The sequence below is a fragment of the Myotis davidii genome, unplaced genomic scaffold, assembly GCF_000327345.1.
Source record: "Myotis davidii unplaced genomic scaffold, ASM32734v1 scaffold217, whole genome shotgun sequence".
Taxonomy (NCBI): domain Eukaryota; kingdom Metazoa; phylum Chordata; class Mammalia; order Chiroptera; family Vespertilionidae; genus Myotis; species Myotis davidii.
The window spans coordinates 9,994,728-10,015,579 of record NW_006290034.1 but is presented as its reverse complement, the minus strand read 5'-3'; the positions used below and the strand labels follow the sequence as shown (position 1 = coordinate 10,015,579).

The window sequence follows — 20,852 nt, the reverse complement described above, 5'->3', positions numbered from 1 at the left end:
GACATACTTTCACTTTTCTTGTTCCTCAGATTTTATTAAGATAACAAAAGCTTTATTAAGCGATTTAATCACCCATATATCCCAATCTCTTCCATAATCACTTATTTATCTCTTTAGTATTTTGTCCAAAATATTTATCATGTTTATTTTAAATCCTTAAGAGTACCAGTTTTTGTTCTTATTTCAAAGTTTATAGGTAGTTTTAGGTTTGTGCCATTGGATAAAAGCCCCAAGGCACAGACAGGCAAAATTATTAAAAGATACACGCAGCTGCCGAAACCGGTTTGGCTCAGTGGATAGAGCGTCGGCCTGCGGACTGAAGGGTCCCGGGTTCGATTCCGGTCAAGGGCATGTACCTGGGTTGCGGGCACATCTCCAGTAGGAGATGTGCAGGAGGCAGCTGGTCGATGTTTCTCTCTCATCGATGTTTCTGACTCTCTATCTCTCTCCCTTCCTCTCTGTAAAAAATCAATAAAATATATTAAAAAAAAAAAAGATACACGCAGCTAATTTTGACTACTAACACTTCAGCAGATTACATTTTCCACTTTGTCTACCATTTCACTATCATTTTCTTCTCACACTGGATTTTTCCCGTGTGCTGATACTACCTTTTCCTTTCTTGAAGGATTCCTGAAGCAGTATAGAATAGTGGTTATAAGCATGGATCTTAGCACTAGAATGTTTTGATTCAAATCCTGGCCCCATTATTTCCTAATTGTGTGACCTAAGAAAAGTTAGTTGACCCTAAATGTGCTTTGGCTTTCTCATCTGTAAAATAGGAACAATAATAACAGTCCCTGTCTCATTAAGGTTGCTGTTAGTCCAATTCACATCAATCTCTGAAATAAGTCTGTGGCATACAGTATGTTTATTAGACTGTTCAGGCTGCCGCAATAGAATATCATAGACTAGGAGGTTTAAACAACGGAAATTTATTTTCTCATAGTTCTGGAGACTAGAAATCTAAGATTTAGGCTCCAGGCTTTGGTGAAGGCTTTCTTCCTGGCTTGTAGATATCCACCTTCTCACCATGTCCTCATATGGTCTTTCCCTGGTGTGTGTACATGGGAAGAGTGAGATCTGGTGTTTTTTTCTCTTCTTGTAAGAGGCCCCACACTTACGTAATTTAACCTTATTGAGATTAGGGTTCCACACTTACAACCTCATTTAACCTTAATTAGGCTTAACTCCCAATTAGGCTCTATCTCCAAATATATATTGGGTGTTAGAGCTTCAACATGTAAATTTGTGACAGACACAATTCAGTCTACAGCAGAATAAACTATATAAATACTATAGATGTTTTATTATTAATGTGTATATAACTATTGCTCTAAAGGAAAATAGAGTCTTATTCAACAAACCAAATTTCAGAATCTAAAGCACATTATTGACCTCATGTCAGATTTGTAGAAGAAGGTAAAACATTTTATTGGAACGTATAGTTAATTACTATTCATTTTAAGAATGATGCCTCTGAAATGGAGGACCACTGGGAAAATTCTGCTTCTATACCCAGTTAATCCAGAAGGAAAGGGCTTCTTCAATAAAATATATTATTCCAACTTCCTTTAACTGTAACTTCCTTTAACTTTTATGATCTCACAAATAAACACAGTGTGTCCAGTAAACCAATTTAAGTACTCCTAATGGCCAGCTAGCAAGAACTCTCCTAACAATAATCTGAACCTGCCAGGACCCATCATCACTTACCAACCTAACCAAACAGTGATCTACAAGTTTACATTTAAAGAAGTCTGACCAAATTACCAAAAATTAAAACTGCTTTTCATTTTTTAAAGATCCTATTATTTTTTAAAAAAACATTAAGTCAAAACTTCTCCACTAGGATTTAACAAAATTACATTCAGTTAAGAAACATCCCTTTTGCTCACTTAAAAGATCTGTACTGACTTCTAAGGAATGAAATTTTTAAAGTTACATGAAAGCTCATTTATCTTCTGAATTTAAATTCAGCAATCTTTCCTTACATAATTATTGCAATGATTATATGAAATAATGTGTGTCTTACCTACTACCTTGCCTAGAACCAGTATCTATTTGATAAATGTAAATACATTAAATGTTCTGAGAAAGAAGGTTTTAAAAAACACAAGCAGAGGCCCTACCCAGTTTGGCTCAGTGGATAGAGTGTCAGCCTGTGGACTGAAGGGTCCCGGGTTCGATTCTAGTCAAGGGCTCAAGCCAGGGTTGCAGCCTCAGTCCCCAGTGGGGGGCGTGCAGGAGGCAGCCAATCCATGATTCTCTCTCGTTATTGTTTTTATCTCTCTCTCCCTCTCCCTTCCTTTCTGAAATCAATAAAGAAAAGTTAAGAAAAGAGAAGGAAAGGAAGGGGGGGGGAGAGGGAGGAAGAGGAGGAGAAAGAAAAAGAAAAAGAAAAAGAAAAAGAAAAGGAAAGAAAAAAACCAACAAGCAGAGGCCCTGGTTGAGTAGCTCAACCAGGTGCACACCCCGGCATGGATGCTTCCATGCTCTAACCGTTAGAGCATCATCCTGATACACCAAGGTTTCCGGTTTGATTCCAGTCAAGACACATTCAAGAATCAACCAATGAATGCATAAATAAGTGGAACAACAAATCGATGTTTCTCTTTCTTTCTCCCTTCCTCTCTAAAATTTTAATTTAGAAAATTAATATCCAACTCTTGTTTTCAGTACGCTTTTATACTCCAACCCTTTAAAAGGGCTCACCCTTTACCACTGAGTTTAATTTAACGGGATATTTACTTGAAGAGAGGATATTTCTTTATTGCAACAAGGGTGGTCTTTATTAGGAGGCTGCTGAGTGGCAGGGGGCTGAGGGACAGGGTGGGGTGGCCAGGCCCAGGCCCAGCTGCAGGCTTCAGCGACCTCTTAGAGCTGGGAACAAGGTCCAGCAGGCCCAGGCGACTCCCCCTGGTCAGGGTGTGCAGCAACTCAGACCTGGTCAGGCCACTGGGAAATAGGGGGGGAGCCGCTGCAGGTAGATGTTTTCGTCCTTCTCCAGAAACACACAGATGATCAGCCGGTCCACCTTGTCCTTGTGCTGCTCCAGCCACTCGCGCAGCGTGACCAGCACCACCTCTGCAGCTGCCTCGTTGGGGTAGCCAAACACTCCGGTGGAGATGCAGGGGAAGGCGGCGGAGCGGAGCTGGTGCTCCAGCAGCAAGGCGAGGCTGCTCAGGTAGCAGCTGCGGAGCTTGGCAGCCTGGCTGGCGCTGGGCGCTCCGCGGACGATGGGCCCCACCGTGTGGATGACATACTTAGCCGGCAGCCGATAGCCGCTGGTGATCTTGGCCTTCCCAGTCTCGCAGTGCTGCAGGGTCCGGCACTCCGCGGTGAGGAGGGGCCCGGCGGCCCGGTGAATGCAGCCGTCCACACCGCCGCCTCCGAGCAGAGAGTTGTTGGCGGCGTTGATAATGGCGTCCACCTCCAGCTTGGTGATATCACCTCGGAACAGGGAGATCTTCTCATTGAGATGCTTGTCCTTTTTGTACTTGGGCTCCTCCACCTTCGGGGTCAACCCTTTCGCCGTCTCCTTCCAGGTCGGGATCTTCTTCAGCCTGATGAAGTCCTGGCAGAAGTAATGTTCCTCCCGCTGCTTGTCACTCAGGCCCTTCAGAAAGGATTTTGCCTCCTTCCAGTTGGTGCAGGTGTTCGGGTCCACTTTCGCCACCAAGGCCAGGGGGGCCCAGGTGCACACCCCAGCTCTCCGCCCCTCCGCCAGTGCCTCTCAAGCCCCAACTCCCGCTGGGGTCCGCGTGCGGGGCCCGTTGGCATCAGGGGACGCCGGAGGACCGCATGCACTGCTGCGGGTCCACTTGGCACAGGCTGAGGTGCCTGGCCAGGGGCGTGGGGCACTAAGCAGTTGTCCCGCCAAACACGGCTGTGCCAGGGGGGCAGGGACTCGGCTCTGCAGAGACATGAGCGGTCAGCCAGGAGTGGGTCCCGCCCACTTGGAGTTCCGGTACCAGGTGGCGCATGCCAGCCGCAGGGACACGCTCCTAGAGGATCTAATTTTAATTAACCATTAAATATAATGGATTTTTCCTGCACTAATGTCTCACATTGTGGCATCCACAAAGCAATGGGAACTTTTCCATCTGTAACCTCTGCTGAGGAAATATACTTATTTCATTAAGTGATCTCTAAATTAAATGTCATATAATGAGATCTCTGACATTTCGTTATAATTTTAAATTTTAAATAATACTATAAATATTTTTTTAAATTTTTCCATTATCCCTCCATCCCAACATCTTTCAAACCCAGGAAAAATTAACTTTCCAGTCATTTTCTTTCTTTTTTTTAAATATATTTTATTGATTTTTTACAGAGAGGAAGGGAGAGAGATAGAGAGTCAGAAACATCGATGAGAGAGAAACATCGATCAGCCGCCTCCTGCACATCCCCAACTGGGGATGTGCCCGCAACCCAGGTACATGCCCTTGACCAAAATCGAACCCGGGACCCCTCAGTCCGCAAGCCGATGCTCAATCCACTGAGCCAAACGGGTTTCGGCCATTTTTTTTTTTTTTTTTTACAGAAAGCATCCAAGCAAAAAAACAAATTGTAAGAGAATTATAGCATTAGAAAAATTCTTCCATAGTTTTACAAAGAAATATGCTGCTATTTGAAGTACTGTAGTGATTTGTTACAACTAGTAGAGACAACTACATTGTATATTAACTAGTTTATGTGCCTTAATACCCCAATAGTATTTTCACCTATTTTTATTTAAAAGATATCCCTCACAACAAGAAAGATTTAAAATAGTGGGAAGAAGTGAAGATTCTAAAAACAGTTTTTATAATTCTCAAACTTATCATTGGACTAAGTAAAAGATGTTAAGTTAGTTAAGTAAGTTAACTTTGAACTGAGAAGTTTAACAAGTGGGCTGAACTCAAGAAAGGCAGAACGTTAGAGTCAACATAGCTCTTCCCCAGACTTCCATCCACATTCACATTGCTAATTTTTCCTTTGTAATTGTGAATGTATAAAATAACCCACTCAATTTACCAAGTAGACCGCCTTGGGCATGTTAATTTTTTTATGTGTAGGCATCCCTCATTTCATTGCTCTTTGTATTACTGTGCTTCACAGATACTGTGTGTTCTTTACAAATTGAAGGTTGTGGCAACCCTCTGCCGAACAAGTCTATCAGCCCCAATTTTTCCAACAGCATTTGCTCACTTCACATTTTTATTATTCTCACAATATTTCTAACTTTTTCATTATTGTGATGGTGATCAGTGGTTTTTAATGTTACTCTTATAATTATTTTGTGGTGCCCATATAAGATGCAAAACTTAGTAAATGCTGTATATGTTCTGACTGTTCCACCAACCAGCTGTCCCCCGTCTCTCTCCCTCTCCCTCGGGCCTCCCTATTCCGAGACACAACAATTTAAAATTATACTAGTTAAACAACCTACAATGGCCTCTAACTATTCAAATAAAAGGAAGAGTCGCATGTCTCAATTTAAATTAAAAGCTACAAATGATGAAGCTTACAGAGGAAGGCATGTTGAAAGCCAAGGTAGGCTGAAAGCTAGACCTTTTGCACCAGTCAGCCAAGCTGTAAATGAAAATAAAAAGTTCTTGAAGGAGATAAAAAGTGCTACTCCAGTGAATATACAAATATTTAAAAAGGAAAACAGCCTTACTGCTGATATAAAGGAAGATTTAGTGGTTGACAGATCAAACCACGTATCTGTGTATTCCAAGGCAACCATAACCAATCTTGACTGAAACTTGAGAAAAAATACATGTTGCTTCAAATTATAATTCCATTCCATAGAAATACTCAGGGTTTAGAAAGAATTTAAAAAGTTAAGTCTTGTTTTAAAAATGGACATAGAAAATGGAAATAGTAATCAGAAAAAGTAAACTTACCAAATATATTTGTAGAGTGTCCTTTCTTTGCAATAGGTCTGAGTTCATTATGTCCCCATCCATATATCCTATAATTATCCCAGGCATGTTTCATCATCTGAGAAAAGAAAAATTATAAACCATCAATTTACATTATTCACACTGCTATCTTTGTAATTTATGTAATTTAAGGGTTCCATTCCTATATCCTCACATATTCTCCTATATCTCCTACATTAATCAGCCTTACTCATAAAATCTTATTCTATTAACATTTGTATCAGTGTTGCAACACAAAGAAAAATTGAGTGTAACAGACAAGTCCTTTTATATTTAGAAGGAAGGTGTCTGTTTCATATCCTCTGCTTTCAGGAACTGCCAATCCTTTTGGGAATTGCTCTCTTCCCCCACTGTGATTATGATAGAGCTGTCAATCAAGAGGCTCTGATTCCACAACCAATTAGCACAGCCTGACTAGACCAAAGATCAGCACTCTTTCTTAAAAGTATTTTAGGCTTTGCAGTCCATACAGTTTCTATATCAACTACTTAATTATGCTGTTATAGCACAAAAGCAGCACTTGAAAATACATAAACAATGAGCATGACTGTTCCAATTAAACTAAACTTTTAAAAAATAAAGGCAGAATTTGGCCCACAGGTTGTGGTTTACCTACTTCTGACCTAGACAAAGTGATTGTATATATGTGATTCAAGTAGGGATATTCAAGTCCTTTTATACATATTATTATAGATGATAGGAGACAGAAGGCCTCTCTCGTTTTCAATCTCAAACTCCAAGCAATATGTAACCCCAGAGCTGATGAAGGCTAACTCTCTCCCAAAATGGAGAAACTACATAATGAGAGAAAGAGACAGATACATATTATTGACAGTAACATCTACAGACTTGGATTCAGCAAAACTTGAAGCCCTCAGAGCCATTAAGCTAATAAATATTTTTATATCAAGAAGGTTGAACTGAGTTTCTTACAACTCAGAAGTCTAAGCAATACAATAGCAAAGTATTTATATATCAACTGAATTATTTAATAGATTGTAGTGTATCAAAAAACTGTTCATTTAAAGTACACTATTCATGAAAACATTTCTCAACTTGCTTTTTGCAGCCAGCCTACTCTTCACCAAAAGTAGACAAGGACATTACAAGGGAACTAAAAACCAATATAAAACACAAAGGCAAAACTACTGAACTAAAAATTAGCAATATATGAGCACATAATGACCAAATGCAGTTTAACTAAAAAATATAAGACTAATTTAACATTCAAACACCAATCAATATAATTCACTATGTTAACAGAATAAAAAAGAAAACCATCCTCCAATAATCTTTATAGATGTAGACAAAGCATTTGACACAATTAAACACCCACTCATGATAAAGACTGTCAATGAGCTATAACTACAAGGAAATATCCTCAATGTAATAAAAGGCATTGTCAAAAAAACTATTTCTAACAACATATTTAATAGTAAAAGACCAAATACTTAACCCCTAAAATTGAGAAAAAAATCAAGTATGTCTACTCTCACTACTTCTTTTCAAAAATGTACTAGCAGTCCTAGAGAGTGCAGTAAGAGAAGAAAAAGTATTAAAGACATAAAAAGGTAAGTTTCTCTAGTCACAAAGGACATGACTCTGTACAAGGAAAATTCTAAGCAATCTTTTAAAAAGCCACTAGAATTAATAAATGACTTCAGGAAAATAACAGGATAAAAGTTTAGCAAACTAAAACAAAATATATTCCTGTATGCTAGTAATAAACAACAGAAATTTTAAAACAATTCCATTTATAGTAGCATCAAAAAACCTGACATACTTAGAAATAAATATAACAGAATATGTGCAATAACTATATAATAAGAACTACAAAATACTGCTGAGAAAAATTAAAGCAAACCTAAAAAAGTGGAAAGATATGGAAGACTATAGTTAAGATGACAATTTTTCCAAGTTCATTTGTAGATCAATAAAATCCCAATCAAAATCCAGCAACCTTTTATTTTCACAGAAAAGTTAATTATAGAAAGGCAAAGGACCCAGAATGGCCAAAACAATTTGTATAAAGAATAAAATTGGAGGACTTATCTGATTTAAAAACTTACTATAAATCAATCAACACAGTGTCATATTGGCATTAAGAATAAATATGTAGATTAATGAAATAGATATGAGTCCAGAAAGAGACTCAACACCTACTGATTTTGAACAAAAGCATCAAGATAATTCAATCAGAAAAGGATAATCCTTCCAACAACTGGAACAACTAGAAAGCCCTATGTGAAAAAAATAATGCAAGACCTTTACTTCTCATAATAAAAAAATTAACTCACAGTATAACAACAGATTGAAATGTGAAAACTAAAACTAAAGCATGTGCCCACACAAGACTTGCACACAAATATTCATAGCAACTTTATTCATAACAGCCAAAAAATGAAACAAATGTTGAGCAAATGCGCAACAGGTGAATGAATAGAACCATGGTATACCCATAAAAGGAATACCACTAAGAAAAAATTACCTTTAGTGCATCTGCACAGATAAATCACAAAAACATTATGCTGAGCAAAAGCCCAGCAACAAAACATCACAGACTTTGTTATGACATTTGACTGAAACTCTAGAAAAGGCAAATCTAATCTATAATAAAAGCAGATCAGTAGTTGCCAGGGACAAAGGAATCAGGTGGACTGACCTGAGAGGACAAAAGAAAACTGTTTTGAGATTACGGACATAGTCACATCTTGATTGTAATTACTGTTACACAGGTGTATCCACCTGTCAAAACCTATCAAACTATATACTCTTAAAATATGTATATTTTGTTGTATATAAATTGATTCAATAAAGTTGAATTTTTTAGAAAATCTAATAAGCTGCTCCACATGTAATTACCACTCTCCTGAGACAATTACTCAAACTTTCACCTCTTTTTCTATTTACCTCTATATTGTTAAAAATAGGTTACTAGAGGCCCAGTGCACAAAATTTGTGCACTTGGGACGGGGAGAGGGGTCCCTCAGCCTGGCCTGCGCCCTCTTCCAGTCCAGGAGCCCTTGGGAGATGACCAACTGACGGCTTAGCGCTGCCTCTCCTGCCACCGCTGCTGTGCTCACCAACCGTCAGCCGGGCTTCTGGCTGAGTGGCGCTCCCCTGTGGGAATGCACTGACCACCCGCCTGCAGCTCCTGTATTGAGCATCTGCCCCCTGGTGGTCAGTATGCATCATAGCAACCGGTCATTCCACTATTCAGTCGATTTTCATATTAGCCTTTTATTATATAGAATATAGGATAGTGCTATTTCTTGATTTTTTTTTTGTTTTAGATATTTAGTATCTTCTCCTATAGTTAAAATAATTTAGCTCTCTTACGCCTCTATCAACTCATCTCCACATATACTTGTCCCCCATATATTTCCCTGACCCACATTTTCCCAATAAGTTGACATGTTTATCTTACAACTAGAGGCCCGGTGTACAAAATTCATGCATGGGAAGGTCCCTAGACCTGGCCAGCAATCAGGGCTGATCAGGTTCCCCACCTCCCCCTTCCCTTGCCCCACACACCGCCACCGCATTGTTCCCCGCTTCCCAGCCTCCCGGCCTCCTCCTTCCCTCACTCCCTCAGCGCCCCGCCGCCACCGCTGGTCGCCCACCATGTTCCGCGCTGACCCCTGATGGTCAGCACACGTCATAGTGAGTGATCGAACTCCCGGTCTCCCGGTCGAACTCCCGAGGGGACAATTTGCATATTAGCTTTTCACATAGTATTATTACATTACTTTGTTCAACTTTTGTTTTCCCTGCTGTTAGCTACTGGTCTAAGGGTTTGGTGGTTTTTTGTTTGATTAGTTTTTAATGTAATAATTATGATTTACCTCTAAAATTTGTGAGGTTTACAACTTGTCTCAATACAATTAAACACATCAGATGAACTGTCAGTTCCACTTTATTCTGTGACATATCCTTCCGGAAGCTCTATCCTTCTACTCTAATCTGGACTTACGTTCTTTCCACCTGAAGTGCAGCCATCATCCTGCTGATTCCCTTACTCATTCCTAGGAATGCTTCTTTATTCTCTCTAGTGATAGATACCCTGTATTCAAAACCCTTCTCTTCCTATTTTTGAGCTTAAGTATATTTTATAGCAATCTGAGAAAATGCCTAAATATATCTTTACCCTCAGATTTGATTCTTAATTTGATTGAACATAAAATTCTTCCTAATTCCCAATATTATTGTTGAGGAATCTGATGTGCCATTATTGTACAATCCCAATCTTGTGAGTGGAACCTTTTTTTTCCTCTGTAAACTTTTAGGATCTTTTTTTATGACTATTTTTCTAAAATTTCAGGACATTTTTTCTTTTTTTCTCATTGGGATGGATACCTGGCAGGTCCCTTCAATCTGGCAACCCACTTCCTTTAGATTTGGCTAATTTTCTTGAATTGTTTCTCTAACTTCTTCCCATTATTCCTATTCTCTTCCTACCATACCTATCTAATCACTTGTCAGATGTTCCAAATTGATCTTTTTTATTCAATTTTCTCAATTTTTTTGTCTTACTGAGATTTGCTCAATTTTAACTTCCAACTCTTCTATTGAATTTTTAAATTCTATCATATTTTTAATTTCTAAGACCATTTTCTTACTTTATATAAAATGTTCCTTTTTATAACTTACTGTTCTTATTTCATGAATTAAATTTTCTGTCACTCCAATGGTGTTATTTTTTAATATATTTTTTTCTGCTCCTTGTATTGTTTCTGTATCCTCTGAATTTTTCTTCCATCTGTTTCTCATGTAAGAAAATTTTGGTAAATATCCAGTGATCTTTGATTTGCTCTCCAAGTAAGAGTGAGGCACTTACAAGACAAAGACTGTCAGTGAATGAGTAACACTAGTTGTCTGAGCCTCATCTTAGAGAGATCAGGTGAAGCCCAGGGGTGTTTGAGGAACAGAGTAGGTCTTTTCTCTTGGGCCAGTGTCCCCAGAGAGAAATCCTCCATTCTCCAGCTTACTGAATATAAACCTGGCTTCCAGAATTCTGAGAACTGAGCAGGAGAAAGTGATCTCAATATTCAGATTCATTTTTCACTTAATTCCCTCTACCCTCACTACTCTCTTCATTTTTCAGAATGACCTCTATGCTTTTACACAGCCATACCTGGTATTTCCCAAATCCAGATCTTCTCCAATTAATCCCTTCATAAGGTTAACTTTGGTCTTCTGTTGGGAAAAGGACAGTAGCTAGAATGCATAGTCTAGGGAATTACGGATCTAGAGGTTAAGTGCTCCTTTTAAAACTTTCAAATAATCCTTTCCCAGTTCTATTTTTAACTCCTGCCTTCAAAGGTAAATAGTGTCTAACTCTTGAAATGTTCTCTCATTCTTGACACTTTAAGGTATTCTGCTGTTCACATCACCTTGCTTATTTAGCTCCTTCCCCTGCAAGCTTGTGTTTCAACTTTCTCTGCTTGTTAAGTCAGTAACCATAATGTTTAACAGAAACCTACACAGGGGTTAATATGTTTTATGCTGATTTATAAGAACCCTGGATAATATGGTGTTCTTAATCTAAAGCATCGGTTCTCAACCTGTGGGTTGTGACCATCGGAAAACACATATAGCATATCAGACATTTACATTGTGATTCATAGCAGTAGCAAAATTACAGTTATGAAGTAGCAACGAAAATAATTTCATGGTTGGGGGTCACCACAACATGAGGAACTATATTAAAGGGTGGCAGCATGAGGAAAGTTGAGAACCACTGAAAAGGGTTAATTCAGCAGGTCTGGGTGGTCCAAACCCAGCACATCCCAAAGAAAGGTTTGGCCAGCGGTAGGCACCTAGAAAATAACCTCTAACCCTTTATTGCCCTGCCTGTTAAGAGTAACTGCTTACCTGAAGCCTTGGGCTGTGTCAGAGTTTATGCTAACAATGTGATTTATGGTAGGGGTCTTGGGCCACATGGTATTAGCCTGACCTCTGGAGGAGTTGGAGAACTAAGCTCAGCCAAGCCTACATAACAAACCTCCAACAAAAGCCCTGGACACCAAGGCTCAGATGAACTTCCCTGGTTGGCAACACTTCACGCACACTGCCACACATCACTGCTGGGAGAACCAGGCACTGTCTATATCACTACAGCGGGTCTCTCCTGGACTCTGTCCTATGTGGCTTTTCTATTACTAACTTTAGTTTTATTGTAATAAACTGAAACAATAAATACAACTGCTTTGCTGAATCCTGTGCGTACTTCTAGCAAATCAGTGAGCCTTTGGGTGGTCTTAACATACAGCTATCTATCTGAGTTATTATGTACATGAGAAAGTATTTCAATAAAATCTAATGACATCTAAAAAAAGCAGGTCACCCATCTTAAAAAACAACAACTACCTATCAATGTCTCCCCAACACTGTCCAAAGAAAGTGCCTTAACAGTCTGGGCATAAAACAAAACATCAAAGGTGAGGTAAAATCAGAGTAAAGTTCTATTTTGAGGTCGTCTTATAATAATTCATAAGGTCAAGCTTAAAGTACCTGCTAAATCATTCATATTCATTACTAGAATATATCCATATAGATATTTGAATATTTGAATTAAATTTATTATCTTATTTTATGATAAACAATATCTTTGGAATATTGTTGTGCAATTACACCCAGACAAAATCTACATAGGCAATACAACTGCAAACTCCACCCGAAATTAGCTGGAGTTTTAATTTACAAAGTTCAACTGAAATAGTCACTAAATTACACCCCCCCCCCCCACACACATACACACTATGGCATTCTCTTTATCTCCAAGTCATTCCTAAAATAACAAACTGAAAGACTTCTGTGACTAAATAAATATAAAGAATTCTGAGATCAATCCCTCCCCATTCTTCAGTCCATTGAGACTCTTTGGAAGGAATGTGTTCTTAATCTGCTGTATAGTTACAGGGTTTCATGGCAGGTTCCTAAAAGATGACAGATATGCCCAGTGGGCATGGCTCAGTGGCTGAGCGTCAACCTGAACCAGGAGGTCACCGATCAATTCTAGTCGGGGTACATGCTTGGGTTGCCAGTTCAATCACTGGTGTGGGGCGTGCAGGAGGCAGCTGATCAATGATTCTCTCTCATCACTGATGTTTCTATCTCTTTCTCCCTCTCCCTTCCTCTCTGAAATCAATAAAAATGTAATTTTTAAAAAGAGTTATAAAGCTAACTCTTCAGAAGCATGTTTATGAGGAGATATGCATAGTATCCAGCAGAGTCCCTTATAACTTAGCACTAAAGGAATTTCCTATTCAATGATAACTTATTTATAAATCTATTCTACATTATTTATAAAATGCTGACTATCAAAAGATCTTTGAACACAGGGAGAATGATGTAACCATCCAAACAACATTATAGTAAAATTTTAAGTGACCAATACGTATAACACATATTAAGAGAGTTCTAACCCTTACTGTCAACTTGGAAAATGAACAACTATGACCCAAAAATAAACAAGACCAAAGTAAAACAGCATAAATGGTGTGCATATGTGTGTGTGTCTCCAGTCAAATATATATCTATAACCACTTCATATCATAAATCTCAGCTTATTATTACCTCTTTAATTTTTTCCCTTTTCTTTCTTATGTCATCATCTTCTGGATCTCCACCATTTATTCCTGAAAGGTTTGGTATAGGGACTGGTGGTAGTGGCTTTTTCTCTTTAATCTTCATTTCTTGGACTACCTTATTTTTCTCTGTCTGAATTTCTGCTCGTATTTCCTCTCTCGACTTTTTTAATTTTTCTTTTGCTTCTTCCAGGGCCTTCTCATGATCGGCTCGAATTTTATTCCTCAAACGTTCCTCTTCTTCCCTGTAAGAGTAGAAAAAAAGACTGGTTAGAATGACTCTTAAAACCTCCAAGCTTTAAACATGAAACTTAAAGTTTCCTCCACCAAACCCAGATAGTTGATTCCTACTCCTACCATTGAAATACAGCAATGATCTGTGAGAGATTCCTATTTATCTGCCCAAAGAACAGGATAAATATAACTTGGTATGAGCTCTGGATGCCAAAGAGCTAACACTTTACACAATGGAGGAAGAGGGAACCTAGAAAGAAAGTTACAATTTCAGGGCCAATGAAAACAGAGGAAACAGCAATCTGTAACTTATAAGTAGACACATGAAAAAAAAAAAGAAAAAAAGGAGGGAGGGGAAGAAGGAGAAAGGACAAAAGACATACCAGTGAAAAACTTGCGGAGAGAGAGAAAATTAAAAATAGAATTAAGAACTCAGTATCAAGATGGACAAAAATATAAACAGGGTCAAGGAAAGAGATAAGCAGAAAAATAAGAGGATGGAAATTCTTTCATTTTGTTATATAATGCATCATATTCTTCTACAACTTTTGAATTTTGGAAATAACATAGAGCTTACAGCACAACAGTTCCCAACTAATGTGGGCATGACTACTTAAAAGTCTCTTGAGCCCTTGTTAAAAATACAGATTCCAATTCAGCAGGTCCGTGTGACACCCATGAATTTATATTATTAAGGAGAGCAGTAACTGGCCCATTTAAAACCACTAAACAGAAAGTGCTAAAATATACAGTCTAGGATGGGGCGGGCAACCTTTTTGTGAGTGCGTGCCAAAACCAGCAAAATCTCTGACTCAAAATTCTTCTGCGTGCCAACCATAATTTTTTGAGAACATGTTACACCTACTTGATATCTCTTAAGGTGTACGTATGTGAAGAACTTGAAGAAATAATAAAATTCACTCGAGCGACAAAAACACAGTATATGATGATGAAAAATACATTTATTTTTTAATGTATACATGTACAATGGAGATTTGCGTGCCAGCAAAAGTTACTGGCGTACCATGTTTGGCATGCGTGCCAGGGGTTGCCCACCCCTGATCTAGGAAGACTATTATCTACATTTCTAAATAGCACAGCACAAGTCAGAACTTCATCACTGTAATACAACTTGGGTTCTTTGCAGTTTACTTTACATTTCCTAAGACGTTAATATGTAATCTCCTATCTAACAGAAATTCACCAGTATATTGATAGTAGAATCCCTTCTCTTCCTACAGAAGTCAAATGGTTCTGGGTACTTTATCTTTCTATTGTCTAACAGCAAGGCAAGGAAGGCCCTGTGATCTACACTTTTGAAATCAGATGCTCTGGCTGAAACTACAGATCTGGAGTAAGTGGCATAAAGGAACAATAACTCAATTTTAGAAGTCACTCAGAAAGCAGAGGAATCTAACGTCCAAAGGCAGCAAAGCCATAACCAGCACTCAGTAACCTGCAGCACCAAAAATGGTACATTAGCTGTTCCTTAACCTTCACTATGGTTCTGCATACCTGCCTTCCTTTAATGCCTGAATATCTGCTAAACCTAGTTCTCCAGATCTTACGTCAATTCTGAAAGCCAACCAATATCCTTCCAATACCTATTTTACATGCACCACAGCTGGTTTCTTCTATTTGTATCCAAGATTCCTCTCCAAGTCAATGCACTAAAAACAAGAGAGCCATACAGCACCAGTGAGTAAACCAAAATTCTCAACTCCAAATCTGCTCTTCTATACTGTACTTCATGATGCTGGGGCTTAGACTCTGCAAATTACCTCTGTCTCTTTCTTTGTCAGCTGGTTTCCTATTAGTTCAACCCCAAATCAAACCTATGAGCATATGAAAAAATGTTATACAGCGGAAATGGCATTACAAATCCATGGGAAAGGACAGACTCTTCAATAAGGAGCACGGGAACAAGTGGACATCAGCATAGAAAAATATAAATTCAGTCCTAACCTCATCATACACAAAAATCAAAACCAAGCTGTGAAAAACAAAACTTTAAAACTACCAAAAGTGAAAATAAGGAGACTATAACTTCAGGGTAGAAAAGCATTCCCTAAGCAAAATCCAAAAAGCAATACCATAAAGGAAAATATTAACACTTCCAATTTTATTAAAAATGTGACACTTCTATAAAACTAAAGATACCATAAACAAAGTATAAAAATAAGACACCCATTGCAAGAAGATACATATAATGCATCTACCTAAGAATTCATCAGGATGCATAAATAATTCCTACAAATGAATGTGAAAAGGGAGAATAAGCCATAAGAAAAAACAGGCCAAAAAAATGTGAGTGAACAACTCAAAGGCTAGGAAACCCAAATAACCAATCAATGTTTTAAAAAATATTCCACTTCACTCAGTAATGAGAGTAATAAAAATTAAAACTGGCATCAGATTGGTGAAGATTTTTTAAATACACAATACCTTGGTTTGCAAAGATGAGTGCAAATTGGTAAACTACTGTACAGACTAATTGAGTAACAAAATTTGAGTCAATAATGCACATACTTTACAACTTAATAGTTTTATTATTAAGCTTTTACCCTGGAGGAAAAACTCAGGGGGGCACAAGAATACATGTACAAGAATGTTTTTGTAGCAAAATATGGACTTGACCTAAACATTTATCAACAGGGGAATGTAGAAGTAATTTGAAGTTTAATCATGTATACCTAAAGTAGATAACTGAACCACAGCCCAATATATCAACATACATAAATCCTTAAAAAATGCTGAGCAAAAAGAAAATAATTTGCAGAATGATATATATAAGAACATACAAAACAATATATATATTCATATATAATTTATATCAATATATACGCTGTAGAAGCATAAAACCATGTAATGTCAAACTCAGAGGCTTACCTCAAGAAAGGTAATCTTCCGCTGAAATTTTCAGATTTGAAGTAGTGGGTACAATGACAGTAATATTATCTGTTAAGACTTTTACGTATGCCTATAACTTTTTAAAAAACAAGAATGGTATAGAAAATATATGCTAGATATCAGAACATACTATTATAAAATTATGAAATTAAAATAGCATGGTGCTTTTAGGAATAACCAGAAAAATCCATAGGGGGAGTTAAAGAAGAAAAGAACTCTGCACATATAGTGATATATTATCATTTAGTTAACTAATCCCCTGTTGACAGGCATTTGGATCATTTACAATATGTCATATTTTGGCTTCAGGGAACATTCTTGTACATTACTTTGTGCACTGATGTGAAGATTTACCAAGAATAAGTTCTTAGAAGAACTGCTGGATCAAAGATATTACAGGCAGTCCTCAAGTTATATCATTTCAACATATGTACTTATGTGCTTTATGGTTTTTATTATTTATTTACCACAAGTAAAGGTCAGGAATTGTTATCTTTCTTTTTAATTTTTTTTACTGTTTCACTTCATTACTGCTGTGTATGTGCTCCATGTGAGTGACATAGGTGCTTAGGTAGGTGGGTTCTGACTTACTGAGAAAATCACGTTATGTCGCGCCGTAGGAACGGATCTCGGATCTCCGACGTAACCCAAGGACCTACGGTACTTTATAAATAAACTTAATAAACATAACCATATAGCTATACAGATATAGTTTTAGATACATAAATACATAGAATTGTGCCAGATCTCAATTTAGCACAATGATTAGCACATTTTTTTCAGATGCCAGGGTCTAGTTCCTTATGGAAAAAAAGCTGCGGGAACATTGCCCCTTATATCCAGATAGCCTAGTCCACATGCCAGAAACACATAGGTTAATGGCATAAATGCTTATTGTGTGTGTGGGGGGCGGGGGGGGGGAGAAGGAGGAAAGATAAAACAATAACTTATCTAAACTTTTGAAAAATGTCAATGACCAGAGCCTCATCTAGGTGAAAAGAACCCCTAGAATCTGACTCCAAAGATGATAATATATGCTTTAAGAATGATGTTGAGATTTGAATCTAAGATTTAAATGTTTCAGTCATGTCTGAGTCAAAATTAATCATCTTCATTATTCTCCAATAATCCCCAATACTTAGTATAATGCTTAGTACATATTAACTACTCCAAACATTTGCTGAATAAATATGACCAATATTTTTAAATGATAACAGCAATATCACTAAGGAGACATCAAGAGATCTGCATAAATAACAGAGGTTGATTTTATAAACAGGTAAATGTCAAAAAATATAAAAAGAAAACAGCACGCACATTATTCTTTGTAGTCTCTAGATTACTTCATATCCTTTTTTAAAAAAAAAACTATATAACTTGTCTCTAAAGTTCTTGTTAAGATATAGAGAACACTGTCAAAGACATCTCTCAATATTAACACTAGGAAATTACAGTCTTAAATCAAAGAAAATTTCATAAGGTCTGAGGCCTGAATTACTAAAGGACTCTTGTTTTTCACAAAATCTATCCTACTATCCTATAGTCTTAGATAAATTCAGAGATGTAATTGTTAACCAGGCTCAAAAGTGAAACCTGGAAATACTTCTGTAAATATACCTATTACCTTCAGGCTAGTATATACAATGTTCAATAAAGTTTACTTTTAAACTCATGAAAAACAAGAATGTATATACCATTTCATTCATTTACCTTTTAAACTGGTACAGATTTCATTATATAAATAATCATACAGTATTCTCCCCTTATCCACAGGAGATACATTCCAAGGCCCCCAGTGCCCAAAACCAGGAATAGTGCCAAATAATATATACATTGTTTTCCCCTATACACGCATACTTTCTCACTTAAAGAAAGCATGTTATGGCTTTTCTTTGCCATAACCGAATTGTCAGTATCACTACTCTTTTGCTTTGGGGCTTTTATTATGTAAAACAAGAGTGACTTGAACACAAACATTGCAATATCAGGACAGTGGATCTGATAACTGAGAGGGCTAAGTGACTACAGGTAGTGTATACAGTGTGGACTCACTGGACAAAGGGATGATTCACTTTCCAGGAGGGACAGAGCAGGATGGAATGGTATTTCATCATGCTACTCAGAAGACACACAATTTAAAAACTTATGAATTATTTATTTCTGAAATTTCCCATTTAATATTTTCTGACCATGGGTGACTTCAGGTAACTGAAACCACAAAAAGCAGAACTATGGATGGGGGTGGGGGTAAATGACTACTGTAATAAATAAATAAATTCTAGCCATTTATAAAATGATTTTTTAAATCTTAATTTTTTTCAAATTCACATAAAGGCAAAATAAAATAAATACAAAAGAGTACAGAAGTTGAAAATGATGGCAAAAGTTCCAAATTAATTTAATTACAAAATAATGGCATGAAACAATTTTAGAAGTAACTACTCCATAAGGTTCAGCCAAAAGTCAAAGAACCAGCAAGCAAATAATAAATTAACAAGATTGAGAAAAGGAAAAACCAGCTCTCATTACAACAGTGCATTTTCCCAAGTATTTAACTCAGGCTCACATTTGAACCTACGCTTTCTCAAAAACTCTATGCTTGATAAAAAGTTAAAATAACATCAGTTGAAAACAACTCAAGCATATGATTCTCATCACACACTGAAAAATTATTGTAAGCAAAGAAGGGGGAAAATGTACGTTTGAGAAAAGTAAATACTTTCTCAAACTCTTTTTTTGATACAAATTACAAAAATGATTTAAAGAGATTCTAATTAAAGCTCCCATTTTATCCCAATTTGGCCAAACTTTCCCAAGAGGTCACTTCAGAGTTGGTTATTTGAAAGAACATGAACCCTTTAATCGATCACCTTCTAATAGTTACTTAACACATTCCACCTCTCAACATACATATATATATGTAAAATTAAATTTTAAAACATAAACCAGATCTTGTCTACATGACTCTCAAAGTGAAACGACAAGATTCAATGGCATCTTTAACTTAACTGATGCCACAGAGAGTCCCCAAAGGCATCCCCTGGAAATAACAATCAGGGCATTTCTGCCTGTTAAGAAATGAGGCCGGGCCAACGTGGCCCAGCAGTTGAGTGTGGACCTATGAACCAGGAGATCACAGTCCGATTTCCCGTCAGGGCACATGCTGGGGTTGCGGCTCGAACCTCAGGAGGTTCAATGATTCTCTCTCATCATGGATGTTTCTCTCTCCCTCTTTCAAATAGATAGATGATTGATAGATAGATAGATAGATAGATAGATAGATATATTGATATATATATTGACAGGTATATTCAGCCCGTCTTTTGTCTTCCTAAAAAGCTAAGATTCACTACCAAGCTTTAATTACAAAGTCAGAGAACGAGAGCCCTTTAGGAGAGGACAAACCCGTAGAAGCTGTCAGGATTCAACCAATACATCTATTTCACCGGGTGGCACCATGACCGAATGCAACACATTCTTAATAAATGAACAACCTAGGTCACCATTTCTCTAGGTTACCCCTGGACACAAATGCTTCTCCTGTACAAAACGAAGGCGCTGGACACTAAATGGGGCCCCAGGAGCCCTTTCAGGCCATGGTCTACTAAACCAGTTTTGAAATAACAAGTCTCACAACTTGGGGAAAATTACATTTTACTGAAAAAAGAAGGCGGAGCAAAAAAAAACAAACACACACACACACACCACAAACGACAGATCTGATGCAATAAATCATACCTTGCTCTGCCCAATGTCACCACCACAACTTGTGAAATGAACCAACCTGTGTCGATGCTCGTCGGGCCCGTGAATCAGGAAGCCTTCGGGGTTCTTCGCCCCTTTGTGGGCATCGACGTGCGGAATCAGCACGTCTTCCAAACCCAGATCAAAGCGTTTGTGTTTCGAAGAGTCTGGAAGGAAGAAGAATGCCCCAAAACACAGGGTGATGAAGGCACTGAGGATGAGCAGGAGGATAAACTTCTCGGAAAGTCTCAAGGTGGCCCGGTGGTGCGGGAAGGAGGGCGGCCCCAGGTTCAGGGGCGGGATCCTCCGTCCGGACAGGGGCAGCAGCGCGGGGGCGGTCATCGTTCACGCTCTCGCACGAAATGCGTTATCCAGCCCTCCTCTCCCGGCCAAGGCGCGACACATGGGACCCCCTTCCAAGCCCGGGCAGCGACGGGGG

The 20,852-nt window shown here is 38.0% G+C and overlaps 2 protein-coding genes across 3 annotated transcripts in view; both read right to left on the bottom strand.

Moving 5' to 3' along the window:
* The window catches only part of MAN1A2 (mannosidase alpha class 1A member 2), a 64,453-nt gene extending 43,607 nt beyond the window's left edge, over positions 1-20,846 (bottom strand). For both annotated transcript variants that reach the window (XM_006763056.1, XM_015563480.1), the window contains exons 1-3: positions 20,454-20,846; positions 13,515-13,770; positions 5,898-5,994 (exon numbers count right to left, since the gene is read on the bottom strand). In XM_006763056.1, coding sequence (XP_006763119.1) covers positions 5,898-5,994; positions 13,515-13,770; positions 20,454-20,755 — 655 coding nt within the window. In that variant the 5' untranslated portion in view covers positions 20,756-20,846. The remainder of the gene's footprint in view (positions 1-5,897; positions 5,995-13,514; positions 13,771-20,453) is intronic.
* Positions 2,770-3,943, bottom strand: LOC102765875 (O-acetyl-ADP-ribose deacetylase MACROD1-like). Its single transcript, XM_015563481.1, is given in 1 exon segment — positions 2,770-3,943. A coding segment is annotated over 1 exon segment (978 nt). The 5' UTR covers positions 3,929-3,943; the 3' UTR covers positions 2,770-2,950.
* Positions 20,847-20,852: the final 6 nt, after the last annotated feature.